The sequence below is a fragment of the Molothrus aeneus genome, chromosome 26 (genome assembly GCF_037042795.1).
Source record: "Molothrus aeneus isolate 106 chromosome 26, BPBGC_Maene_1.0, whole genome shotgun sequence".
Taxonomy (NCBI): domain Eukaryota; kingdom Metazoa; phylum Chordata; class Aves; order Passeriformes; family Icteridae; genus Molothrus; species Molothrus aeneus.
Window position 1 is genome coordinate 3,844,884 of NC_089671.1, and position 27,689 is coordinate 3,872,572.

Sequence of the window (27,689 nt, forward strand, 5' to 3'; positions counted from 1 at the left end):
GCCAGATCATATGTAACTGTGAACCAGTTTGATTAGGGAAATAATCCATCCATGCAATTGAATGCTGCTGATTAATCACCCAACCCAACCCATTCTGTGATTCCATGGGAGCCTTTTTCAGTGGGTTCAGTTGCCATTGGGCAGGTCAAGGTACTCCTCTGGATTTGCTAGTGGTGATGTTTTATACTTAAATGGTGTTACAGAAAATAAATCACTTGTAATTAATCCCCACCTGCCATCAAGCATAAAGTTCATAAGATTTGTGATCTCTGCTCAGTCCTTGTCTTCTTTGTATTTTATAAATTATTACAACAGTTGTTTTGAAATGGTCATATGTTGTAAGATATTGATAATATGAGCTGTGCCAGCTTGATTTTCCTTTTCTGTCTCCTCCAATTTGAAGCAATTATCCTCAATCTCTGTTTAGTTCATGCAGAAATTAATGGAGATTTAAAGTACAGTAAGAAGTTGGGCTTACCAAAAAGCCTTGAGTAAACTCCTGGACAGATGGGATGAGAACAGTTATTCCCTTACACCCAGATTTCTGTGTGGTGGCAGCAGAATTTTCCATACTTACCCCGCTGGAAAGGAAATTACTGACTGTGAAGTACCAGAATTGCCATGGCAGCTGTTGAATGTGAGTGCCATCCCATTCCCAGTGTGGTTATTGCTGGGAGGGATTTGGAATAGCAAGTGCAAGACTGGAAATCCTCTCGATCTGGGAGTTGGTGTTTGGGATGTGATGGGCCTGGGGACAACAGTCCTGCTCCTGCTCCAGCCCTGTCTCAGTGGGGCTGTGACACACAGGGATTTGTTGCTCAGCTGCTGTGGGAACACTTTAAGGAGGGACCTTCCAGTCGAGAAGGGAAAGGTAAGAGGACTTGGTAACAAGGAAGAGATCATGGGATAAATCACTTTTCAGGCTCCCAGAGCAACATCTGTATCCCAGTGTTTTGTGTCAGTTGTGGGCACTGAACCCAGGCTTGGGATGTCCTTACTCTGTGTTTGTCCCTTCCCAGAGACAGCCCCAGGGAGGCACAGGCTGGGTTTGTGCCCACACTTCCCGGGGCTGCAGCAGGATAACGGGAATGGGGCTCGGGCCTGCTCGGGGGGGATGCCTGGAGGAGTTGCTGCTTAGTCCTGGACTTCCCCTGAAAATAGAAACAAAGGAACTCGAGATGCACATGTAACCCTTCCTCCTTCTGTCCTCCCAGTCACTCCAGGGCTTTGATTCATTGCCAGAACAGTCCTTCTGCCAAATCAAAACCCCCTCAGATTTTCTCAGGAAAATTCCATCAATCCATGCTGTGCTCCATGCAAAATCTTTCACATACCAAAAGTGAGACATGGTATTTTTTAGGTAGACTCATGCTGTGAGTAAATTTCTATCCAGTAAGAGCCTTTTGGGTCCCAAATAGGGGATGTTTGTTCTTGGTATTTGGCTCCATGTCAAGAAATACTTGATGCAGCATAGCCCATCCCATCCCCTGCTCTGTGGCTTTCCAGTGACACCAAATGAAGCTGCAGAGGTGTGTGACAAGTATAGGGTGTCAGAACTACCTTGTTTCAAAACAGAAAATGCTTCTATATAGAAGCCACTGCTTCCTGTGGCAGCTCACATCATATCGCTGAGTATGTGGGGTTTTAAGCTCTACTCAATTTTTTACATTTCTTAATATAAATATGTATCAAATCCTCAGCCAACTTGTCACACAAGGAGATGCCTTTGTGCAACATCATTATATAAGATTTTTGGGTCTTCCAGAGCCCAGGAGACAGTGAAAGCAGAACCTCATGAGCATTTTATTAGTTTCTTTTACAGACTTATTATTTGCGAATACTGACTGGGAACAACAAACATCTCAATTTCACCACTCTAAAGGTAATAAAATGTTGTCTGTTTGATTTAAAAAGTAACTTTACTCTTGTGCACGTACAAGCTTGGCAATATTTCTCCTGGGGAATGACATTCAGCACAGCTCTGGGACAAAGTGCCCTGGCACACCCAGTGTGTGCAGCCCATGCTCATTTTGCAGTCCCTGCATCATTACTTGTAAATGCAACTGGGCATTTGTGTTTTGCAGTTCTTGATTTGCTTTCAGTCAGTGTTCATATACTCAAATTATTACATTCTATTCTGTATGCTTTGTGTGAACATGCAGCTCTGCTGGAAGAATGGTGTAATTTTCAGAAATACCATGGACATGGTTGAGGAGACAAAAATAATATAAATGGTACTCAGAGGTGTTGGTTTCTCTGAAATCAAATGCATTAGGCAGAACTGTGAAAACACAGTGAACATCCTGTGTAGATAAAGCTGTGGTATCATCTAATGTGTTCAAGGTGAAGGGTTCAAAGTGCAGTTGTTGTGTACCGAGGACAAACTGCCAGAATTTTGCATTACAGTTACTACAGATTATTCGGGGCACTCTGCAGCAGGGGAAGCAACAATAACCTGTGGCTCTGAAAGCAGCTGGAGCAAATTCCCGGCCGGTTAACATTCCCTAGAGTGTCCTCTGTGCCGAGCCTCGCCAGGGGTGCCTGCTCCAGGCACCCGGTGTTTGCTGAAGCACAGAAGCGGCTGCGGGACTGCGGCTCCAGGCGGGTGCGCTCCGAGGGTGGATCCCGCTGCTCCCACGTCCTGGACGGAGCCCCCGGAGCCTTAAGGACACTTGGAGCGCGCTGCCCTCACCCTGAGATCCCTTTTCCTGTTGAATCTCCTCACGAAGCCGCTGCCGCTCCCGACCCAGCCGTCCCCCGGGCGCAGCCGCCCGCGCAGGGCCGGCAGCAGCTCTGCGGGCACCTGGCGGCGCTTGTGGTGGATGTGCCCCATCACGATGTACCTGCTGCCTGCAACGACAGGAACGGAGCAAACGGGGAGCTGAGCCTCGGGGAGCCAGTGGGGGTCACTCCGAGGGCACTGCGGTTGGGAACAGCCACCAAGTTGTGCCTATGGAAGCATCCCGGACACAGGGCTTCCACTGCGGCACCCTGAGCTCCGCTGGGTCCTGGGGTGGGGCTGGCATGGAAATGATGATTTACTCTTGGGGGAAGTGCTGGTATTTGATAAACTTGCACTTAAAAGCGTTATAGATGGATAATGAGATGATTGGCTCTCGTACTTAAGGGATGACTATTGTGTGAATATTAAGAAAAGTTTTAGTGATGTATAGTTATGTTGCTGTAGTTTAGATGTCCTCTGTTCTCCCCATGGTTCCCTTTTCCTCCCTGTATGGTGACCATCAGACAGCCAGGGTTGTCTAGCACAGGTACAAAGAAGGCTGCACATGTCCCTTGCATGGGGCAGTTGGGAATGGAAAAGCTCAGGGGGTGCTTAGGGGGTGCAGCAACATCTGAGCTCCAATCAAGTTACAAGAAAGCAGTTTGCACTGATAAATGGCAAAGAAGAGCTGACTGACAGACCTTGGGAGGGGCCAGCGCTGCCTGAGGCAACCCCCAGGGGTATAAAAGACTGAGCATCCATCTTGAAGATGAACTGGCCATGTGGTATCCATGAGGGCAGTTCTCAGCACTGCAAATTTTTCCTTATATAGTCCTTTTGTTGTATTTTTGTCAAGGTTTAATAAACCTTTTTAAATTTTCAAAGTGAGTAGTTGCTTCTCACAAAAGGAAAACTGAACAACTTACAAAGGCACCAGCTAAAGCTCTCTTGTATTGTTTTAGGAACCCTGAAAACTTGCCATCATTTTGGAACTGGACAGAATTAAGAAAGGGCTACACTGGTACCTGACTTCTTCATGCAGTTGGTTCTCTTGTGAAAGTTTGGAGAAACTTGGATGAAAAAAAGGCCTCAACTTTGAGTACATACTTTTCTTCCAAATTTTCCCAATGACCCAGGCTAAGCCTATTAAAGTAGGGCAGACTGAGATTGCAGTGCATGCAGAGGAATAGCAGAATGGATTTAGCTGCAATGATTTACCAAGTTTAAAGTCTGGGCATGGTTTACTGCAGTTGAAAGTATCCACAACCAAGATGTGAACTCGGAAGAAGGCGGCGTCAGGAGTGACATAGAGGCGGCTCATCCTGTACAGTCCATCCCTGTCCACCAGGAGGGTGATCCACTGCACTCCATGCCCCAGGCTTTCCAGGTTATGAACAATTCCATTCACTGCTGGTTTAAGGGAGAGGGAAAAATAGGATCAGAGTCTATATCGTGGCAATTTTCAGGGCATGTGTGAAGGCTGTAATTTGAAATGCTGTAAAGGAAGTGTCAGCAGGAATCCTTTGGCTCAGGAGTGGGCAGTAGGAATTGCTTCAAATAATCACATTTGGTGAGGTCATTGTCTGAAGTTTTGCTGCTTTGCAACCCTAGTGCTTTACAAGTTTGAGATGTTTCTTAGGGAACACAGCAATGGGTTTAGTACCATCTTCTATCCTGATATATAAAAAGTGGGAATATTTACCTAACAAAGTAAAATTTTCAAATTTAAAACTTCCCAATGAAGTACAAAGCCAAGCTGGTAATGAAACACTTTGGCTTTTGAAATAAAAGGCCCTTGCCATACCAAGAGACAGGGGCACAAGTAGGTTGTGTTGGGAGCTCAGACAATCACTTCATGCTGTTCTCTCAGTTTCTGGCTCTGGCAAGTGCTGAGCTGAGTGCAGGGCTGGGAAAACAGCTCTGTGTCAATGGGGCTACTGCACCTGGTGTTACACCTGAATCAGGGGGAGAGCTCTGATTCAGTCATTTATTCTTTTATCTGCACTGTAAATATAAAGAAAGGAAAAGCTCTCTCTGATGGCTGCTGTGGAACCTTGGCTCATCTGTTGCTCAGACTTTTTCCTACCTGTCCTTTCAATTTAGGAGCAGAGCTGTTTGTTAAGGGCTAAAACACACAGAGGTTGGGTTGCTGTGAAGCCCATGTTGGACAGGATTGTATGAGAGTGGTAAAAACCAAAGCAGGACAGCATTTGTAGAAAGCACTTCCTGACTTCTCCATTTAGAGAAAACAGATGTCTCCTAACGTGTTTATGTTCTACAAATGGAAACATCTGTTACCACTGGGTTTGTATTTTCCTTATCTCTTAAAATACTGTGAGAAAAAGTTGGTATCTGTTTCACAACTCTGTAAGCACAAGGCAGGGTTTCTGTCAGAAAATGCTTGTCCTTAAACAAAGTCTGTACAAAAATACCAGGCTGTTTCCTGCCACCTTTAGTTACATCAGTGTGAACACAAGGACTAAAGACACTGAATCCTAAGGAACTTCAAGAAGAATCCTCTCTAGAGAGAGCATCACAGCCTTCTTTCTGTTTGGTTCACCATTTTATTTTAATTTCAAACTTCAGCCTCGAAAATCAAACTCGCTCTAAATAGTAAGAGATAAATAACCCAGCTGCAATGTTTAATCTGAGAGTATCTAAAACAATTGGTCTTTTCAGTTCCATTGACCAGTCCCAAAGACACTGTTCCTCCAGAGGAAACAAAAAAAGGGCAGTACTAGCCCAAGGGAGGGAAAGGATAATGTAAGTATGTCTCTGAAGAGCTGTGATGGGTCCTTTTGGAATACTTGGTAATTATTGAACATACTTACCATATCTTAATCACAGTATTTTAAAAGTAGCAGTGCAGTATCAGTGACAAGTAGACAGAAGGGGCTCCGTCCCTGTGGGTTGAGGGGGACAGCACCTACCGAACTCGCTGGCACAGAAAGCCTCCCCTTCATCCCGCTCCTTCCGGCATTCGCTCTGACACAGCTTCTCCTTGTCACCGTCTGCAAGAGGAGCACAGCCTGAGGGACAGCCACGGGCCCTTGGAGGATCTGTCCCCACACTGTGCCCCAGCTTTGGGCAGCTCCGGGCAGCCTGTCCCACTGTGGGCAGCTCCGGGCAGCCTGTCCCTCTGTGGGCAGCTCCAGGCAGCCTGTCCCTCTGTGGGCAGTCTGTCCTGCTCTGGGCAGCTTTGGGCAGCCTGTCCCTCACCTGTCCCGCTGTGGGCAGCCTGTCCCGCTGTGGGCAGTCTGTCCTGCTCCGGGCAGCCTGTCCCGCTGTGGGCAGTCTGTCCCTCTCTGTGCAGCCTATCCCTCACCTGTCCCGCTGTGGGCAGTCTGTCCTGCTCCGGGCAGCCTGTCCCACTGTGGGCAGCTCCGGGCAGCCTGTCCCACTGTGGGCAGTCTGTCCCGCTGTGGGCAGCTCCGGGCAGCCTGTCCCACTGTGGGCAGCCTGTCCCTCTCTGTGCAGCCTATCCCTCACCTGTCCCACTGTGGGCAGCCCGTCCCTCACCTGTCCCACTGTGGGCAGCTCCGGGCAGCCTGTCCCATTGTGGGCAGCCTGTCCTGCTCTGGGCAGCCTGTCCCTCACCTGTCCCTCTCTGTGCAGCCTGTCCCTCACCTGTCCCGCTGTGGGCAATCTGTCTCTCTGTGGGCAGTCTGTCTCTCTGTGGGCAGCCTGTCCCTCTCTGTGCAGCCTGTCCCTCACCTGTCCCTCTCTGTGCAGCCTGTCCCTCACCTGTCCCGCTGTGGGCAATCTGTCTCTCTGTGGGCAGTCTGTCTCTCTGTGGGCAGCCTGTCCCTCTCTGTGCAGCCTGTCCCTCTCTGTGCAGCCTGTCCCTCACCTGTCCCTCTCTGTGCAGCCTGTCCCTCACCTGTCCCCAGCTCGCCGCGGTGCCTCGGGCTGGGCTCCCAGCGGTTCGTGACCCACGAGGCTTTGGGGATCCTCCGGGACGGGTCGGGCTCTTTGTAGGCCATTCCCTTCCCCGCTCGGTTGAAGTGGTGCAGCGAGTCAGGGTCATTGGGCTCCCCCGTTCCAGAGTCCGGGAAAGGATGGGTTTCCAGCAGGGCCATGGCCTTGGGGCGGGGAGGGGCTCGCAGGGCCCCCAGGCTGTTGGCAGCCCCGGCCAGCCGCCGGTCCGTGTGAGGCCTGTTGGCCCGGCCGGGAGCAGCCCCCGGGGCCCGGAGCCCTGCCTGCTGCCCCAGCTGCTTCCTCAGCCCTGTGCTGTTCTCCAGGGAAGGCTCCGCGCGTTTCCTCTTGTCGGGGGTGAGGAAGGGGATGCCCGCGGGCCCGGGGGGCATTCCCGGGAGCCGGCCCTCCCTGGCATTCCCGCTGGCACTGCCCGTGCCCCGCGCTGGCTCCTTCACCTGAACCTCAGCTGCTGGACTGAAAACATCTTTGCTCAGAACCTGGCTGGGTTTCTCAGCATAGAGCAGGGATCCTACAGGCAAAAAAAAGGAGAGGGAAAATCAGTGTTTTAAGTATTTTATTTCAAATATTTCAGACTGAGAAGACTTGAAGGTCTAATCCATAAGTGAGGCCTTCAACAATAAGATATAAAACTAATAAATAGCTCAATAGATGAAGCACAGTAGAGCTCCTCATTCCTCTACTCAGATATTGAAGGTCCAGTACAGGGAATGCAGCTGCGTGAGCAAAACAGGAGATTTGCATTTTTACTTTATTATTGTTGCAAATTAAAAACAAACCCTTTTCTCAAACCCCTGAATCTCCAGGGAGCATCTGAGGAAACAAGGTTCACGTTGCTATTTGGGATGCTTGTTTAAGAGACCGTGACAGCAGAACTCTTTGGTTTTCCCATCCATGGGATGCCTGTTGACAATGTCATCCAGACTCTTCAGCAGCTTTGGATGCTACTGGAAAGGTCTTTATCCACAGTTTTGTATCTCTGACTTGAGCATGTAGTAGCAGTAATTAGGCTAGTGCTGCTGAGTAACAATTATTTCAAGGCTTTGCTTAATTTGAGAGGATATTTGAGAAAGAGAGGAAGTGTCTGGAAATCCAGGGAAAAAATAACTTAATGGCACTGTTCACACAAGCTGGGCAATCACCTACACTTTCATTTATACCTTCACCTTGATCCTTTGAACCTCACAAAGAAAAACAACCAAAATGTTTAGCCAGGCAGGAGAGAAATTTCCCCTGGCAGTCTATTTTCCTTTTCCTTTAGACCTTCCCTGCAGGCTTGGAGCGAGCCAGCAGAGTTTTCACACAGCTCACCCACACACAGCCTCTGTCTGGTGCTCATGGCTGTGGTTATCCTGTGTAGGAGGCTGATCCCAGCTCCTTGTGTGAAAAGAGAGATTTGACATACACAGATGAACAACGTCCTGGTTTATCTCCTGTAACTGACTCAACTGCTGACCTTGCCACTTCTCCCCCTGTGCTCTCACCAGCTGCTGTCATGGGAAAGATTCCCTGATATTTGGGCTGGCCACACGTAAAGTCTAAAGAATGTCCATGGAGAGAGGGGTGGAAGAAGTCCAAGCTGCCGAAAGCAGCAGGCAAGGGGGGTTTGGAGATGGTTCAGTGTGAAGCTGTGCCCTCTGAACAGGTGTCTCAGACTTGGGTGTGTAAATAAACTCTTCTACCACTTTATCACGCCTTCTCAGTCACAGATTGTATCAAGAAATAGTTCATTTTTCCCTACTCAATCTGTTCAGGACCTTGAGGTTCCTCCTCCTGTACCAACATATTCCTGTCTAGTTGTTGCAACCTCGGAAATACGACTGCAACATAACCAAATCTCAGTGGAACAGATGTAAATGCTATTTCTGTTCTGTCAGCGAGGCACTAAAACCCAAATAAATCCATTCAGGACAGCTTGCTGCAGACATACAAGGCACACTGAACATGGTAAAGTCAGGCAGACAGACACCTGGAGTTACAGGTGAAGGGGACTAAAAGAGAAAGATCACATACAAATTTAAAAATCCTAGATGCAGAAGCAAATCCAACTTCACCGGATACAAATTATAAAAATCTCAGATGCAGAAGCAAATCCAACTTCACCTGATACAAATTATAAAAATCCTAGATGCAGAAGCAAATCCAACTTCACCTGCCGGTGGTGGCTGGCAGGACAGAGGAGCACCAGCTCCCTGCCTGCTTCTGCCAGGTGCTCTTAATTCTTCCTAATACTGGCAAATTAAATATTGCAATCTACACTCCCATCCCACAAACACGTTGAAAGGTTTCTTTCTTGAGCCCTTACTTGCTGCAGAGGCTGCAGGCTGGGGGGCTGCCCAGGTTTGCAGGAATGTCCTCAGCCTCAGATGTGCCCCAGCCCCGCTCCAGAGGTAACAGACTTACCAGAAGATGATCTAATGGCAAAGCAGAGGAGCCAGAACACTTGGGTTGTCATTTTGAAGTGAAGTTTTTCCAGACTCAAAATGAGCTGGAGCCTTTTATGCCCTTCCCCCGATCCATGCTAATGAGAGGCAGCCTGAGGGGAAGCGGGAATCACTGGCTGGACAACCCACTGGAGCAGGACCAAGCTGCTGCCTCCACCAGCCCTGCCTGGAGGAATGTGCTCCTTCCCAAAGGGAACAACCCGCTGGCTCCACACCTGTGTCCTGGGGATAACACACCCACACGTGGTTCTGGCAGCACATTTTTATTTTTGGGAATGTCTTGCCCTCCTCTGGCACTTTATAGGGAAAAATCATAGGGGACAAGGCTGGCTATGGAGAGCCATGTTCTGGGGGGAACTGGGAGATGCTGGAATACACCAGAGCCCTGGCACACAGGGCCTGTAAAGGATGTGCATGACAATGGAACATATCTGGGGATTTCTGGCCACCTTCAGTGATACAGCTGCTAATCTCCTCTTTTACTTTCAGGAACCGGTTTCTGTGATTCTTTTCAGACTGAAAAATGCAGTAGTGAGTGTCTAGTCCAAGGGAAAGCTCTGCTGATCCCACACAGCTTTATTTTTAAATCTCTCTTTGCCATCATGAAGAACTCTGCAAATTTTCTCACACCAAGCCAACCCTGATTTGGATTACTGAGTTAAGAAGGCTTATTTCTAAGTGACCTTATTGCTACACAAGATTTCCATTGTGACAGTTTAATTCACCAGCTGCTGCCGGGTGCTGTGGAAGCTGCTCATGACTTTAAGGGGCAACCAAGAATTTAAAACTCCATAAAGGCACTGAAAGGCTCCTGAAACCCACCTTTGACAGAAAATGTAACCCTCAGCAATGTCTGTGGCATGGGATTCAGTGTTGCTTAGTTTAAGCAGTTGTTTTGTCCTGCCTTAATTAAGCATTTTAATAGGATTCCCAAAAGCTCAGGACTTTGTCTCCAGCAGCCATGGGTGAAGATAAAGAAAATTTACCAGAATAGTGTGGAAAATAAATGACATTTCACCACATCTATTACTCAAGGAGTTACATTTCTACTGCAGCACTTACTCATCCTTGTTTTCCTCTGTTATTTGAAACATTTTTAATTTCAGAACTATCCCAAGATAGCTATTACAGGAATAGGAATGTAAATTGAGGATGAGGGAGAGGAGGGCTTCTCCATTGCTTTGGTGAGCAGCAGGTACCTGCAGCAAGCAGAAGCTGGATTGTGAGGGATGGATGGATGGATGGATGGATGGATGGATGGATGGATGGATGGATGGATGGATGGATGGATGGATGGATGGATGGATGGATGGATGGATGGATGGATGGATGGATATACACACACATGAGCATCCCACAGACCTGTATGCCAAGGATTTTTCTGTTGAATTAGCTGGTGGTGCAATTCAACCCTCATTCATGTACAGCTGTGTCTGCAGTGTTTTTCCAGCCTCTTTATCTGGGCAGGATCTCCATTAAGAGCACAGTAGCGGTGTTTGGAGCACTCCAGCATTCCAGCAGGGATGCTCGAGCAGCAGAGATGTAAAAGCTTTCCCAGCGGCGCTGGGCAAAAAAGGGACCGAAAGTGCCGTGGCCACGTCCGGGCCCGGGTGTTCCCCGGCTGCGGCTGTCGCGGAGCCCCGGGGAGGGAGCGGGACCCACTCGCACGACAGCCGCGGCTCAAGGCACGACTCGGCGCCCGGGCGGAGCAGGGGCTCGGGGCCCGGCCCGGGGCAGCTGCCGGTAAAAGAATCGGGAATCCCGAGCACGGGGCGGCCGCGCCACAAAACGAGCGCGGCACGACCCAGATGGGACTCGAACCCACAATCCCCAGCTCCGGAGGCTGATGCCTTATCCATTAGGCCACTGGGTCACCCAGCACTGCTTCCCTGCGCCGCCTGGTAAGAGCCCCGCCCGGCCGGCCCCGGCTCCGCCCCCCGCGAGCTGTCACGTTCTCCCTACTTGCGGCGAGTCGGCCCCGCCCCTCTTTCCTCGCACACCATTGGTCGCGCTGCCCCCAGGCCCCGCCCCCCGCGGCCCCGCCCGCGCCTCAGAGCGGGTTCCCGCCCTCACTGTCAGAGCAGCGCGCGGCTGCTTGAGGGACCTGCCCGGGGCCGCCGCGCTGTCCCGGGGACGCCCGGCCACCGCCGCCCTCCTGTCCCTTTAAACTCCCCTTTACGGGCCCGGTCCTGGCTCCTGTGCTGCGGCCGGTAACTTCATCCAGTCCCGGCGGCTCCACACTCGGCCTTCTCAGGGAACACCCCCCCCCCCCCGCCCCATCAGGGCTCTGTGACCCCTCACGGCCCTTTTGCCCCACAACCTCACCCGCAGCTTGGCCGCTGTCCTGCCCCAACTGCCCAGTCTCCCTCCACCTCTCTGTCCCTTCGGAGCTATCCCCTCCCTCACAGCCCTCACCGCTTGCAGCATCTCACACACACCCCCTCGGGCACCTCAGGCACTGCCAGCTCTCTCCCTGCCCTCAACGCCCATCCCTGCATGCAGATTTCACTGCTCCAGACCATGCACTGCCAGCGATTCATGACGCAATGGAATTTCTTCCTGCTAGCCTTCCAGTCTTTCCAGGAAAGCAGGTGGTGTACCTCCATTTCTGCTTTTGAACTGCCTATTTTTCCTTTGTCAAACTACTCTTGTTTAATATCTCCATTTGTTAGCAATGTGCTTTCTCTGTTCTTGTTTTAGTGGGTGTTTTTTACAAAGCTCAGCACTGTAAGGCCCAAACCCAGCGATATGAGATGTCACTGATAATTCCTCCTCCTCGACAAACATTCTCCACACTTGTGTGCACCTACAGGGCATAAGTGGTTTAATGTGATGGTTTAGCACACAGACATATCGATATGCATACCTGACACTTCTCTGGACCTTATAGGTGTCTCAAAATGTCAGAGTTGTGTTTTCCCTACAGTTCTTTGGTTTGAATATCTCCTGTGAAAATCAGTGTTCTTTTGTAGTCCATCCCTCATGAGCAGGCCAAACCCATCAGAAACAATCTCATCCCTTTTCAGGCCATGACACAGGGGCAGGAATCCTTTTCTTTTGTTATTCCGTATTATTTGGTTTTCATCTGCCCTGATGGCTGCAGAACTGCTTCCAACTGCAATCTCACATCCCCTTTTCTTTGCATTTCTGGGCACCACATTTCTGGGAGACAATAAGTGAGGCATGGAGCCCTGGAACCATGGAATCACAAAATGGTTTGGGTTGGAAGGGACCTTAAAGCTGATCCAGTTCCACCCCCTGTCATGGGCAGAGATACCTTCCACTACCCCAGGTTGCTTGGAGCCCCATCCAGCCTGGCCTTGGACACTTCCAGGGATGGGGCAGCCACAGCTTCTCTGGGAAACTGTGCCAGGGCCTCACCACCCTTACAGGAAAGAATTTTTTCCCAATATCCCATCTAAACCCAATCTCTTTCGGTTTGAAGCCGCCCCCCTCGTCCTGTCACTACACGCCCTTGTCCCAGGGGAAGCCTGCCGTGCCCCGCTGGTTACTGAGGCAGAATATGTGCTCTGCCTGAGGGAATGGGTGTTTCTGCCCCAAACCGCTCAGAGCGAGACCCCTCCGGGGCCACAATTCCCTCACTCCGACCCCCCGCTCCCGTCCCGGGATATCACCGAGCCCGGCCCCGCGCACTACAGCTCCCGGCGTGCCCCGCGCCGACCCACACAGGCTTGCTGGCGCTACCTGCGCGAGGCACGCTGGGAGCTGTAGTACCGAACCTTGTGCATACGTCACGTCCGACCGGCTCTTCCGGGAGGGCATTCCCCGTCCTCGCGAGCCGGGCAGCTTTCAAACCGGCCAATCAGAAGGCTGCTTTGGCTCGAACTGGCCAATGGCAGGGCGCGGCCGCGGGAAATTTAAATGCCGCGTGGGGCGGCCGTGGGCAGTGGCAGCGTGCGGCAGCAGCGGAGCGACCGGCGGCGGCTCCGGCCGAGGTGCGGGGGCTGGGACCGGGGTGGTGGGGACGCGGACCCTGCGCTGCCCTTTTGGAAAGAGCCGTACTCGGCCTGCAATCCTGCCGGGGCCTCTCTCGGGAGCCTCCCGCGTCTCCGCTGTCAGCACTGGGGCTGGCAGAGCTGGTGTATCCCAGCGCGGGTTGTCGCTCCGGCGGGGCTGTGGCCGAAGCGAAGCTGGTTCTTATTCTGGGGGTGGCCGAGGTGCAGGGGTTTTCTTCGTTAGCCGTGTAGCCGTTGTTATCTGCTGCTGGCTGCACCCGCTCTGCAAACGTTCCTCGGGATCCTTCCCATTGCGAGAGCTCGCTGTTCTCGTCCAAAAAGGTCGGGGTGGGGCTGGGTGGGATCCTGTGCAGCAGAGGTACGTGGTAGTGAAAATAGTATTTAACAGCGTGTGTGTGTTGTCTGTGGAAAGGAGAATCTATGTTGCTCCTGAAAATAATAACTAATAGTATTTGGTTTAAAGTGCCTTAAAATCGTGTGAGTGTGTCTTCTGCTGTTGTGTTGATGCTAGAGCTTGTTGTAACATCTGGCTCTTTAAAGAGACAGCGATTGATCAAGTCAGATGTTGTTATACTATTAATACAATCAAGTGCCTCTTATTCTTGAGTATGGATCCAATTTTTAAAATTTAGCTTTTGTGGAGTAAACTTGCCTTTACCCTGTTTTCAGGCTTGTTTTTATCTGTCCCGCTCGAAACTCTTAACAAGCAAGATGTCTACTAATGAGAATGCCAATACACCGTCAGCTCGATTGAACAGATTCAAGAACAAAGGGAAGGACAGCACAGTGAGTACTCTGGTGCAATTAGTGTTTTAGCCAGCCGTTGTCTCTTTAAGTTTTGAAAGCCAAGAACTTACTCTGAGAGTTTTTCCTTAGGAGATGAGAAGACGGCGCATTGAAGTCAATGTGGAGCTGAGGAAAGCTAAGAAAGATGACCAGATGCTTAAAAGAAGAAATGTGAGCACTTTACCAGACGATGCTACTTCTCCCCTTCAGGAAAACAAAGGCAACCAGGTAAGTGGGTACTCAGAATAGACACATGATGAGGACCATCTCAGGTCCTGCAGCCAGGCCAGCATGAGCCCCTTCTTGAGGGCAGGACAGCACTACTACATCTGCATTATCAGCTCAGGCCTGTGTTATCACCTCTAATAGACAGCACTCTTACACGCAACTGGGAATGCCTTAAGATTTAGCTTTCATATTTTTCAGATTCTGTGCTGCTTTAGTGTAACTCTGAGCTTCATATTAAGTGTTAGTGAGTACTCTTGGTAGGCAGACAAAACAATCCTTTTCCGGCTTGGCCAAGGACAACTGTTTCAACCTCCAGGCCCAAAAATTATAAACAATGGAGAAAAGTTAAGAGGATGGAACTTTGTAACCTAAAGCTATAATTGGACAATTAACTCCAATATGCAAATGGACCAAAATTTAGGAAAGTCTCAGACCTTGTTACCATTTGTGGTTGTGACCATGGTCCACTTTGTGACCATTTTGGATTCATCTTTGGTCTAGCCCTTGCCAGGCTCTTGTACTGCCCAAGATGTATCCATTGAGGCCTTTTAATAAATACCTACTTTATTCTTTAACTCTGTCTGGCCTCTGTTCCAAGTCAGCCTTCTCAAGGCATCACTGGCTGCAGCTACATTTTAAGCCTAGCATAACTGGTATGAAGCACTTGGTTAAAAAAGCTTTCAGCAGTTCAGATAGCTGCAGATGAAGCTGTAGCTGCTGAGGTTTTGCAATATCTCATGGTGCTGGTACTAAGGGCAGTGGCTGTAAATTGGGGCCTATTCATGGTATTGTGTAAGAGCTCTCTGTGGTCAGGAATACCCAACAGTCCCAGTGAAGCACTCATGTAATGTTTTCTTGTACAGGTTTTGGCACACTGGTCAGTTGAAGAAATAGTCAAAGGAGTTAATAGTAATAATATGGAGCTTCAGCTACAGGCTACTCAAGCTGCCAGGTAAGCACTTCAGAGGAAACCAACTCAGCTGTGCAAGCCAATAACTAGGCAAGGTGAGAGAATTGACTTATGAGCCTGAGTGGCTGCTTGGGTCTTTCTTATCAGGCAGTATTTCAACAAACAGCATCTCATATACCATGTTGAGGTACACATAACTTAGGCATAGTTTTATTTAAACCATGTGGCTTTTGAATATTTAAAGTGCCTGAATATTTTAGTAGGAAGAAGTAATTTGCTCTAGTGGTGGCAAATTTAATAGTAGTCACCTTAGATTTGAAGGAGTAATTATAGTAAACCCTTTATTATAGCAAGGTAAAGTACCTTTTAAACTGTGTTAACACTTAGGTCTGATATGTATGAGTGTGGCAATCCACCTTAGAATAATGTGAACAGTAAGATGACTGGGGTTTGAAGTCTGCCAAGTTTGTTCCTTCTTCCAAATCTAAAATATCCTTTAATAAGCTTGCATATTGCTGCAGTGCTGCTTCTGGCAGTCACTCACCTGTCTCTGCTGAGAAGCCTCTAGCAGTTCAGATGTGTAATGATTCCTGTAGGTCTGCTGTACTTCAGAGTCTGAACAGAACCTCTCCCATAGTGAAGACATGCCAATCCCAGCATTAACAGAGGCCTAGGAAGCCACTGTTCAGCTTGTCTGCATTTCTCTTTCATGCTGTGTTGTGTTGCCTTCTCTGCATGTTAAGACAATGCTAAACTTTTTACATATGGCGCTTTTAAAACTTTAATTTGTTGTTCAGATGTCTGCAGGCAAAAATAATGCCTCCTGTTTGCCTTCCTCCTTAGGAAACTCCTCTCAAGAGAGAAGCAACCCCCAATAGACAACATCATTCGGGCTGGTTTGATTCCCAAGTTCGTCTCGTTCCTGGGCAGAGCAGACTGCAGCCCCATCCAGTTTGAATCTGCCTGGGCGCTCACCAACATCGCCTCTGGCACGTCAGAGCAAACCAGGGCAGTGGTGGATGGAGGGGCAATTCCAGCCTTCATTTCCCTGCTGGCCTCTCCACACACTCACATCAGTGAGCAGGCTGTGTGGGCCTTGGGGAATATTGCAGGTATGTCCATGTGCTGCACAGCTCTAATTATCCTCCTGCTAGGAGGTGGGGTTGGGCTCTTTCACCAGGCAGCAAATGACAGAACCAGAGGACACAGTCTCAAGCTGCACCAAGGGAAATTTAAGTTAGCTATTAGGAAAAAGTTTTTTACAGGAAGTTCTGGAATGGTCTGCCTGGGGAGGTGGTGGAGTCACCATCCCTGGATGTGTTTAAAAAAAGACTGGATATGGCACTGGGTGCCAGGGTTTAGTTGAGGTATTAGGGCATGGGTTGGACTTGACCTTTAAGGTCTCTTCCAACCTGGTGATTCTGTGAAATCTGGAATTCAGACCTGTGTCCTTGTCTGAGGTGGGAGGCCATCACTCTGACATCACTCCTGCTGTGCCATGCCCTGTGCTGAGCTGCTTGGGAGCTCTGCCCCGGTGGCTTTCCAGTCATGACATGCCCTGCATTGCAGAGCGAGCTGCAGGAAACTTTGAGAGCTCATGCAATGCCTGGCCCAGCCTGTGGGTTGTGTTGTGGGCACTGCTTCCAGATTTCAGCTTTGATGCATCTCTAATCATGCTACAACACAAACCTTTTTCAGACATTGCAGTGATTTTGTGACTCAGCAATGAGCTCTGCTCTGTGTGTTGACTGAAAGGGGGAAGGCAGGAAGCAGTGACTCAAATAATTATGTATGTGATGGCCAATATTCCTTGCTTGCTGATAAGTGTTGGTACACTGAAGTTTCTCATGCTTCCCTCAGGATTACTTGATCAGCCAGTGTTGGACCCAGTCTTTAAAAATTGGTCAAAATAAATAATATAAATATTGTACCTGCTGTATTATGGTTTCCAATGGATGTGCCCTAGAGAACAGTGAATCTTCACACAAAGAATGTTATCTTGTTTAAAAGCCTTGTTTGATTGGGGTTTCCTTCAAGTTTTTCCTTAGACTTTTAAAATCAACTATAAGGTATTTACTATACCCTGGAATTGAATTCTCAGTCAAACTCTGACATGCCATCAGCCTTATTCTGCAGCACCCAATCATTCAGCTGATGATTATAATGCATTTCAAGTCTCATATTGTGGGGAAAGCTCTGTTCTAGTGTAGGGCTTAAATTTGTGTCCAAAGAAAACATGCAAGACCCTGCATGGTTATGAGCTATACAGCTTTAGGAAAAGCTGCATAGAAAACCCTCTGCATTACCTCTTCTTCTAACACAAAAGGTGAAGCTCAGTAGCTTGATTGAACATGCTTGTCATGTGACTGAACCATGGCAGGAGTCCTTTTGTCCTCTCATTCCTTCTGATTTTATCCAGCCTTTCTTAAGGACTAGAACAATTAATCCTCTAACACACAGTGGTTCTGTGTACACATATTCCTTTTTTTCTGGTCTTCACCTGGTTTTTTTTCTTGTTTCTTTCCAGGGGATGGTTCTGCCTACAGAGACCTGGTTATTAAATATGGTGCAATCGAGCCACTGCTGAGTCTCCTTGCTGTTCCTGACCTCTCTTCCCTGGCTGTAAGTGTGCAGAGTGATTCAAGTTACAATTACTGAGTAGACCCTAGCTGAATTATTGCTAACCATTTATTCTTTATTATTAACCATTACTCTTCGTGATTAACACCGCAGTCTGGATATTTACGCAATGTTACGTGGACCCTCTCAAACCTGTGTCGCAATAAGAATCCTGCACCTCCCCTCGAAGCCATCCAGCAGATCCTTCCAACCCTTGTGCGGCTCCTGCACCACAATGACCCTGAGGTGTTGGCAGACACATGCTGGGCAATTTCCTACCTCACAGATGGTTCCAATGACAGGATAGAAGTTGTTGTGAAAACTGGATTGGTGCCACAACTTGTGAGACTCCTGGGATGTAGTGAACTGCCAATAATGGTAAGGGATTGGATATGCAGGCTGCTGTGCAGCTCTAGCCATGATTCAAATCAAGCAAGTTAAGGACAGTAGTGTCCATGGAACTGAATGGCTCCTTTCATACATGAGTCAGGTGCCTGTTCTAATTTTTGTGAAGTGAGACATCAGTTTCTCTCCTGCCTGGGTGCTGTCCTACATGAGACAGTCATCATCAGCAGCAGCAGCTTATTGAGCTGCTTTATATAATCATTGAATTTACTTCACAGGCCAGCACAACAGTCGACATTCACTAAAGTTTGCCTTTCAATTGCTGTTTTAGATCCAAATTCTAGGGACAGTGTTCACAAGTGTGCTCTGTACACACTATAATTAGAGCATAATAAAACTCCATTAGTATTTAGCAGGTAGTTTCCCTAAGCTCTGTCATGGGTGGTTGTTTGCAGCCTGACCTTGGAAGGTGTGCAGTCTGTGCAGGCAGACATGAGTGTCTGCCTGTGGAATGCTAACAAGGAGCACAAACCCCAATTGTACATAGCAGGTCATGCTGTTAACTGGGAAGGTTAGAGTGGGTGGCCATCAGGTATAGCTGTGTTTGCTATAATCTAATCTGGTTTTGAACAATTTTCCTAAATATTCCATTCATCTTTGTTTCAGACTCCTTCACTAAGAGCCATAGGAAACATTGTCACTGGTACTGATGAGCAGACACAGGTTGTTATTGACTCAGGAGCTCTGGCTGTCTTTCCAAGTCTCCTTTCTCATCATAAAAACAACATTCAGAAAGAAGCAGCCTGGACAATGTCCAACATCACTGCTGGGCGTCAGGATCAGATCCAGCGAGTTGTAGACCACGGTCTCGTGCCTTATCTCATTGGTGTTCTGAGGAAGGTAAACAAAGCCTATATTTACAATATTGAGCCTTTTCCTATTACTTCTCTGTGTTCAAACACTCTGCTTTTACCTTCACAGGGGGATTTCAAATCTCAGAAGGAAGCTGTGTGGGCTGTGACAAACTACACAAGTGGTGGAACAATTGACCAGATAGTGTACCTTGTTCAGGCTGGTGTTCTTGAACCCCTGCTGAATCTTCTCTCAACTAAAGACAGCAAAACTGTGCTCGTTATCCTGGATGCAGTTTCCAACATCTTCTTGGTATGTGGATGCAGTTACACTTGATTATTATCCATGTTGTTGCTAATGGCTCTCCAGTAGCTGCTGCTGTATATCTTTCCAGAGGTAATTCCACACTTTCCTGTTGCAGGCTGCTGAGAAGATTAATGAGACTGAAAAGCTTTGCCTCATGATTGAGGAGTGTGGTGGTCTAGACAGAATTGAAGCTCTCCAGTCACATGAAAATGAACAAGTGTACAGAGCCTCATCCACCATCATTGAGAAATATTTCTCAGCAGAAGTAAGTGGCTTCAGGAGCCTCTTCCACTTTTATTTTCTATTCCAGCACTGACTACTAGATTCAAATGCTACTGCTATTCCAACCTTCTTCTTTTCTTTCCTTCTAGGAAGAGGAAGACCAAAATGTTGTACCAGACTCTACTGCTGACAGCTACACTTTCCAAATCCAGGACAGTACCCCAAATTCTTTCAACTTCTAGGTCTTGCATATACTGCAACCACCTACAAGTGGTTTAGCACACAAATGACTGCCACCTCTTTGTCTTAATAGTTCCTCTTGCCTTTACTGGATTTTCTGTGTTCTGTAGCACTTTGTCCAACTGAAACATACTTGAACAGTTCAATCTCTATATGTATCTGTGAATTTTTAAATGTAAACCTCATTCTTTGAGATATACTTGTAAATACTTCCTGTTTCTGTCCTTGTCTGGGAAAAGAGAGCATGTGAGCAATTCAGGCCTCTCACAAAGCATTGAGCCACTGCTCTGCAAGCCTCCCTCTTACCTTCTACACGACCTGTTGCAGTGATAAATACACTGAACAGGCTTTTAAGGAAAAGTTACTTGAAGTTCAATAAAGTGTTGTCAGTACATCAAATTGAACTGTGTCACTTGCTCTCTTAAAAGCTGACTGGTGGGGTAAGTAAAATTTAGACAAAAATAGTTAATGGAATGAATGCAGGTGCAAACCATGAGAGATCCAATGCTGAAGATTGTGCATTTAAAGCAGTTTGGTCACCCCAAGCTCTGATTTCTGTATGCAGCAGCCTTCCATTACAGGACCAAAGAACTGCTGCTTCTTTCCAGGTATTCCTATAGAAATCTGATTCATCTTGCCCTGTGTGTGCATAGCTGAGCTAAACTAGCTTCAGCCTCTTGGAGAAATATTTAAAGGCTAGTAGTGCTACTTAACTGTAAGTAGTAGTTTGGAGGAGAGGTGAGTACAGCAGTTAACCAGTTCCATACATGTTCAGGAACCCTTTTGACAGAGCTTAGGAAATGCTTTAAAGGAGTTGCCTGCCCGAGAGCAAAAATGAAGGCTTTGCTGTCCCTTCATTTCTGAAGTCATTACTTACAGGGCACCCATTTTGTCCCTCAAAGGGGTTGTGCAGGATGGGGTTTGCAGGGGGAAGAGTATTGCATGGAGGAAGAACTGGAGTTCTGTTTTCCAGCTTTTTTGGAAAAGCTTGGATTGAGCTATTAAACTTAAGCCTCCCAGGAGTCAAATGTGCTGGAATAACAATGTTGTCTCAGCTTACTGAGTGTCTCTAGCTCCAATGATGGTTTAGGAGAGGTCACAGTTCAGGGCTAGATGTTTCATAAACATGCCTTAACTGGACCCACAGCATGTCACTTTTATTAATAAAAGGTAGGGGGAAAAATTCTGATATGTAGGCAGTTCTTCCAGAGTTCCCATTGGCTTTCCTTCCACCTTAATGGGTGGAGGGGAATAAAAAACTCAAATACAAAACAAAAAAAAAGCCCTTTATTCTGCTAGGTGAACCTGATAGAATCTGGTATTGTCTCCTGTATTAGTCACCTTTTGCATGCTTCCAAGTTTATTTTGAAATGCAGTTGTGTAGAAAAATGGATTTGGGTGTAACTCTTTGGCAATCCACAGAAGATCAGGTGTGCTTCATGAAGAATTCACTCTTGTGTGCTGCTAACAAAGATCTCTTAGTCTGTTATTGCTAATGTAGATGATGTCACTCTTGTTTTCATTAGCGTGGGGCAGCTCTGCTGCTCCCTATCCCACACTTGCTGGCAAATGTTTCCCTCCCTGGCTGGAGGCTGGTGATGACCTCCATCCCTGGGACCTCTCTGGAGCTTGGCTATTGCTGGATTGTGATAAAGTTACAAAGGGCAACAGATAATTTGTTTATATCTCCAGTTCTATACATCTTGTTAGCAACAATCCCGTGTTGTGCAGAGCAATCTCTGTGAGTCACTGCCATAATGATTGTCCTGCTGGGCCAATGGAGCTGTGGCAGTTCCTGCATCCAGCTCAGAAGGTGGTCCTGGTGACACATTACTGTCACTGATGTACCAGCAGGGGTTGCAGATTCTACCTGTCACAAAGGAGACTGGCTTGTAAAAACCACACCATCCTGAACTGATTCATGAGGACCTTCATACTTTGGCCTGCACCACTTTAACTGTTTTTCTTTACCTCCAAAAGAGCTGTAGCAGGTACTAAACCTTTCTTTGGGTGCCTCTAAGGAGGCTGAACTGTGCCTGTGCTCTGTTTCCAGCCCCTGGGCTGGAGGCTGAGGCTGCAGGTGGCACCCAGGGCCCATGGAGAACAGTGCCACCAACGGTCCCACAGCTCCCCTGGGACCAGAGTCCTGTGCCTGGGGGAAAGGACCAGCCTTGCAATGCTGGAGCTCTTCTGGGGGAAAAGCAACCAAACAGGGCATTGATGTACCTGCAGTGAGACCTCTTTGTCCTTTGCTCTACTCTCCAACCTCCACCCTTGACCTAAAAGCATCAGTTAGAAAATAATGATTTTCTATGTAACTGTAGAGAACTGAAAGAGTTAAGCTTTGTGGTTGTGTTCACAGAGGTCCCAGGACCAGGGAAGAGATGAGAATGCTGACTCCATGTTTCAGAAGGCTGATTTATTATTTTATGATCTATATTATATTAAAACTATACTAAAAGAATAGATGAAAGGATTTTACCAGAAGGCTAGCTAAGAATAGAAAAAGAATGATAGCAAAGGCTTGTGACTGACCGAGACAGTCTGGACAGCTGTGATTGGCCATTAATGAGAAACAACCACATGAGACTAATTACAGATGCACCTGTTGCATCCCACAGCAGCAGATAACCATTGGTTACATGTTCTTCCTGAGGCCTCTCAGCTTCTCAGGAGCAAAAATCCTAAGGAAAGGATTTTTCCTGGACCGTGTCTGTGCCAAACCTCTACGAAAGCAGTGACGCAAAGCTGTAATGAAGGAGCGGTTCCTTCCCGGGCTCGCTGTCTCGGGGCTCGCAGGGCAGAGCCCGAGGAGCCGCGGGGTTGGTGCCGCTGCAGAGCAGCGCGCGGCCGGCAGAGGGCGCTGCCCGAGGCGGGATGAGCCCGGCGGGAGCGCTCAGCTGGGCTCTGCTCCATTTCCCAGTAAAAACCAGCGAGCTCCTGCTCCGGGCAGTCACACAGAGCATCCGTGCGCTGACTCACGAGTGTTTAGCCAGGTTAAATATCAAATATAAGATATAACCTTTTAAAAGCCCCTTTAAAATCAAAGTACTGTTACGTCAAAACACCACTCCTTTAATTGCTCTTTAGCATATGCAAGTAATTTGGCTTTTGTTTCTCTCTATATAGTAAATGCAGAACACTTGTTCAATTGTGTTCTCTTGGTTTCTTTTTTTCTGAATTGTTTCAGATTTATCCAATATATTGAGTTAATAATAGAACACTGCAAGATCTTTAGATGCCTGACAGCTCAGTGGCTTAATAATTAACTTTCTGGGGCCAGAGACTGTTTTTATCCAAGAAAAATGTGTTCAGCCTATCCACCAGTGAGTCCTGTTGGCAGCGTGTATTTCCACAAACAACAATCTACAATGATCATGAGTAAGTGACTGGGGTGAGTCACTCCTTATTCTAAGAAAATGCAAACTATTTCTGAGGTTAGGATCACAGTCACCCATGAGGATACATCTCTAGCTTCAAAAAAGTGGTAGGAGCAAAAAGGAAGAGGAGAATTGTTATTGCTCCTGGTTTTTAATTTGTTGGGTTTGGTTATTTGGGGGGGATTTTTTTTTGTGCACGGCCCAGTCAGATTTAAGAGCTTGTCCTCTTTATGTGTCAAATGCCTCATTCAGGACAAGGGCTGGAATCAATGTCTGGTGGCCTGTGTGTCAGTCTGCCAACTCCTCTGTGCTGAGAGCAACAATAACAGACCCCTGCTGACATCAACTGGCTTGGAATGCAGTTGTTGCTAATGCTATTTTATCTGTGGAGTGATGGCAAGATTGCAGTCTGAGATCTCAGCAAACGTAACTGCCTCTGAAATTCTGATGGCAGCAGATGCTGCCTGGCTGATTGTTCCATTTGCTGTTCCCCAAGGTGCCAGGCTCTGCAAGGAGAGCTGGGACTTTGCAGGCATGCAGTTCTGTTCACTATCCCCTGCAGGAAAAACAGCTTAAACTGTGGGAAAGCTAGGAATGGTTTAATCAGTAGAAATCTATTTTTTCTTTTCCTGTGAATTAGACTGAACTATTCTCTGAAGCAAAGCTGCTTCCTGCTACTCTATCCAGAATGGTTTAAATTGCACAGAACCACAGTGGTGTATCAGCAGCAAGAAGCAGCTGTGGTTCTGCAGAAAAAAGAATTCACTACCCAACAATATTTCACAGATCTCTTCTGTTTCTAAATCTATTTTACACCAGAGCAAACTGAGACACAAAAAAGTTATCCACAGACATTCAGAAAGCTGCTGGCAGAATTCACCTGGAGCCTGGGAATCCTGATGTCTGTCCCTGTAGTTAACCCATGGCACCTCTGGTCACTGTTATCCTTTGGCTGAATATGGGATTATCCCAGGAGTAGGGAAGCTCTGTTGTGATAAGGTATGATGTAGATTTAAGTACAGGTCTAGACTTTGGAAAGTGTGTAAATTCGGGAAGAGGCACTGTTAGTCAAAACAGAGGTAATTAATGAAGGTTAATTGTGTTTAGTTATATTTGACCCAAAGAGGAAAATGTTAGGACTTTCACTTAAAACCTGACAGGAAACACATTAACCCTTTGGCCTTCAGAGGAACATTAGGAAAAAAGGCTAAGAGGGAATTAGGGTGGGAGGGGTACACCCCCTGAAACTGGAAATTTCAGGAAAATCCATTCTCAAGAACATTCCCACTCCAAGCGTGCAGAGCTGTCCCTTGTGTTTGTAGAACACTTTCTTCTCACTGATCCAGGCAATGGCACAGACATGAGGCAGGCAGAAACTCAGCCTGTGGACAGCTGAGGGAGAATTGATTTGCTGTGAGTTTTGTAGCACTTCCTATGGATGAAGGGTCACTGGATTGCAGTCCTGCTCCTGACTGCAGAGCTCTGGCTGCCTCAGACTGGCTCCAGGAAATGGATGCTCTTCCACAGCAGCCAGGAGAGTCCTGGAGGTTTCAGGAGATTTCAGGAGATTTTGTGGAAGAGCCGTGGCCCCTCTGCAGGCTGCAGTTCACCCACTGCCCTGGGAGTGCCATCAGTGGGAGGGAAGTGACATTGGGATTTAAAGGGACCAGGAGAGGAGAGAAAAAATAAAGCAGGATGGAGAAAAATCCTGTTAGTTCTTACCAAGCACAACTTGCTTGACCACGTTAAAGTGTTGTGCTGATCATTTGAATAAAACAATGGGCCAGCTCCAGAAGTGATGTGTAAATCATGTACCAGGAACAGAGTTTCAATTGACTGACATGCTGGAAGCAAAATCAATGGCACTGACTTCACTGTGGGGGAGTTTGGATCACAACTACACTGCCTCTTTTGTTGAGCTTGTAATGAGGAATCATTCTCCTTTATTTCATATCTTTCTCAATCTGCATTGCAATGTGAAATGAAAATCATGGGGTCATTTTTTGAAGGTCTTTTTTTTAATATATATAGAAATCACAGGGTCATGCACGCATTTCTATATTAATATATATAAAATAATGGAAAGCTGCCTAATTTTTTCTCTGTAACAGATTGCTTTGTGTGCAGCTTCACAGTGGTAAAATAGCTGTACCACCAGGAGTATTAATAATGCTCTGTGGGCATATGGAAGATTGGAGGTACAAAGTTATCAGAAAATCCTCAGTAATCTCCAAAGCACATTTCCACCATCCCAATCACTTCATTTTTACCCACTATATGAAACAGATGTAAAAATAGCTCTTTCATCAGTGGATTGCTACACATATTTGGGCTGCAGAGGCTCAGTTCTGTTCAAAGCAATGCTGTGAAATCATGTGCAGAATCTGCTGTTAATCAGAAGCAGCAATTTAATGTTACGTATCCATCTCTCCTCCCACCTCCAGGTCCCCTTCCCAATTCTGAGCAGGAAACGACACTTGGATGGAGCTCAGCACACTGAATTTCTGGATAGACTCTCTAGGAATGAGGAGGGACTTGAATTCTCTCCATATGTCATTTCCTTTCCCCTAATGGCTAAAAAAACCCGTTGCTGCAGTTCATATAACATATAAGAGAGAGAACATTACCAATCTGGGGAAACAAGGGCAGGGGGATGGGACAGGCAGGACAGCCACATTCCACTTCTGAAGAACTGCTTTGCAAACTTGACTTGAATGGAGCAGGAATTTTTCATCTGTGTACAAATACTGTTTTATGTAGTTCCTTAAACTGGAGCTATTACCCCATCTGTACTTAAGTGTATATCAACACCTGCAGTCTGGGGCCAGACAGGGATTAGGGAAGGAAAATATAAGCAGAGGGGGAGTGGAACAACTCTGCAAGATGTAAACTAACTCAGAAAGACAAAACAGAGGGGATTGAGGGAGACTGACAATGGGGACCTAATAATTTTTAATAAATCCAATTTTAATGGCAAATGATCCTAGAAATTACTTAAGAAAAATCAGAGTAGCCCACTCCTGGAGCTTTTGTGCAAACTGGCTTTAAAAACTTTTCTGTTCAGTACAACCAAGAGCTCATGCAGATATCCTACCCTGCTGCAGGACACAAAATTTGATCTGCTGTATTGCACAGTGGACTTGCAGCTGTGAACAGAATTCAGTGTGCTGTAGTTACAAACAGAAAAAAGTAACCCAGGAATAAACATGACATAAGAAAACCCCAACAAAAGCCATTTTAACTCAAGGGTAAGCTTACTTCTTCATAGCCAACCCACTGTGTATTAGACCCAAATTGGAACATAATGTCTTTCTAGCAGCATAATCCAAGGGTTTGTTAAATTTGTAACCAAACTGTGCAGTGCTTTGCAGGACAAATGAGAGATGACATTTGCTCAAAAAAGCCTGAATTTTGCAGTCAGTGAATGAGAACATGTGCACAGAGGGGCTGTATGTGTCTGCTTGCAGGGTGATTATATCTGACTGAAGAGCCAAGCCCTCCCATCTTTCATTAGACACATTCCCTAATTAGACATGTTGCCCCTGAATATTAATGATAAAAAGAAAAGGAGAAAATTACCTTTCCTCCAGTTCTATTTTAAAGGGTTTCAAGAGTGGAATAAAGGAATGATCAAGATACATGGTGACAGATTTTGCTTTAGGTTACTTTCAGCACTTCACTAGACCCACTAACCTACTTAGATATCTGTGCTGTTCTTATCTGGTATAAAACCTTGCTTTGTAACTTTTAAAATGAAATATTTTAGAGGTATTTTTAGAGATAACTTTATCTTAAATCCTCTCAAATTGATTTCACAGTGGACTTGCGGGTGATTTTGTTAAAAGAAACTACAAAAGGAGCCAGTACAGCCTGTGGATAGGTTTGGTATTTCTGCAGTTCAGAAGGTTTTAGGAATAAGATTTCTTTTTTAAAAAGAGGGATTGTTGAGCTTATTGAACCTGCAAATGCTTTTGTGTCATGACTGAGCTTATTTATGGATTTAGTTTTCACGTAGCATGTTTATAATGTCTCCAGACTTCATGTGAGAAGTTTCCAAAGCTGGACAGCCCAGGCTCCTTTCAGCAATTCCCAGAACTGTGAGTAGATGTGGTTTGCACAGCTCATCTGACTCTTAGTGCCTGCTTCCCCATGGCAGAAAATAATCATCCCATGGGGTTAAGGCTTTGTGAGCTATTTTTGGGTTTGAACCTTGCACATTCAACTACCTGTAGGACTAGACAATATTGTTAGAACTTGATACATTTCCTGGAATGAAGTTTTTCTCTTGAATGGAAATACTTGGAAGTAACTTGAGTGACACACATGGAAAAACTTCCACTTGCTTGAAGAATCAGAGAGAATCAGAACTATGAGGTGGGGGCTGTTTTAGGTGGCTTACACGGCTGTTTTAGGTGCTCTCCCTGCCAACATGAGAGGAGCCTGCTGCCAGCCTCTTGCCTACCCGTGGCTGCATTTGTCCCTAACAGCCACAGTCTCTGCAACAGGTTAGAATGGGATAAATTGCTCCTCCTAAACCTCATCATAAGCCCTGACATGTGGAATTTTGTACAGCTTGGAACATTCATCTCTGGGTATTTGGATAAGTCATGATGGCCACAGAGAACTGGCTAATTATGCCAAATTATCAAGGCTTATCAGACATTGTTCCAGGGCTTTTGGAGAGCCAGGAAAGCTTCTCTGCCTGCCATGGCTGCATGGCTG

General features: G+C 46.9%; 2 protein-coding genes and 1 non-coding gene across 4 annotated transcripts; 1 reads left to right on the forward strand and 2 right to left on the reverse strand.

Annotated features, from left to right (window-relative positions):
- Positions 1 to 1,781: 1,781 nt before the first annotated feature.
- Positions 1,782 to 10,597, reverse strand: C26H17orf58 (chromosome 26 C17orf58 homolog). Of its 2 annotated transcripts, none has more exons than XM_066565875.1 (5): positions 10,465 to 10,597; positions 6,603 to 7,169; positions 5,653 to 5,733; positions 3,941 to 4,132; positions 1,782 to 2,850 (listed from the first exon to the last, which is right to left on the reverse strand). In XM_066565875.1, the coding sequence occupies exons 1-5, from the start codon at positions 10,517 to 10,519 to the stop codon at positions 2,663 to 2,665; spliced, it is 1,083 nt and encodes a 360-aa protein (XP_066421972.1). In that variant the 5' UTR covers positions 10,520 to 10,597; the 3' UTR covers positions 1,782 to 2,662. The 2 variants fall into 2 exon arrangements, with proteins under 2 accessions (XP_066421972.1, XP_066421973.1); XM_066565876.1 differs by lacking the exon at positions 10,465 to 10,597 and adding an exon at positions 9,062 to 9,156.
- Positions 10,598 to 10,902: 305 nt separating this feature from the next.
- On the reverse strand, positions 10,903 to 10,975 carry TRNAR-CCG (transfer RNA arginine (anticodon CCG)). The gene has a single exon. It is a non-coding gene; the product is annotated as a tRNA-Arg (tRNA).
- A 2,058-nt stretch (positions 10,976 to 13,033) lies between these two features.
- On the forward strand, positions 13,034 to 19,879 carry KPNA2 (karyopherin subunit alpha 2). Its single transcript, XM_066565871.1, has 11 exons — positions 13,034 to 13,058; positions 13,749 to 13,865; positions 13,956 to 14,093; positions 14,957 to 15,045; positions 15,847 to 16,115; positions 17,531 to 17,625; positions 17,737 to 18,000; positions 18,634 to 18,867; positions 18,949 to 19,131; positions 19,241 to 19,390; positions 19,497 to 19,879. The coding sequence occupies exons 2-11, from the start codon at positions 13,791 to 13,793 to the stop codon at positions 19,587 to 19,589; spliced, it is 1,590 nt and encodes a 529-aa protein (XP_066421968.1). The 5' UTR covers positions 13,034 to 13,058; positions 13,749 to 13,790; the 3' UTR covers positions 19,590 to 19,879.
- The last annotated feature ends 7,810 nt before the right edge of the window (positions 19,880 to 27,689 follow it).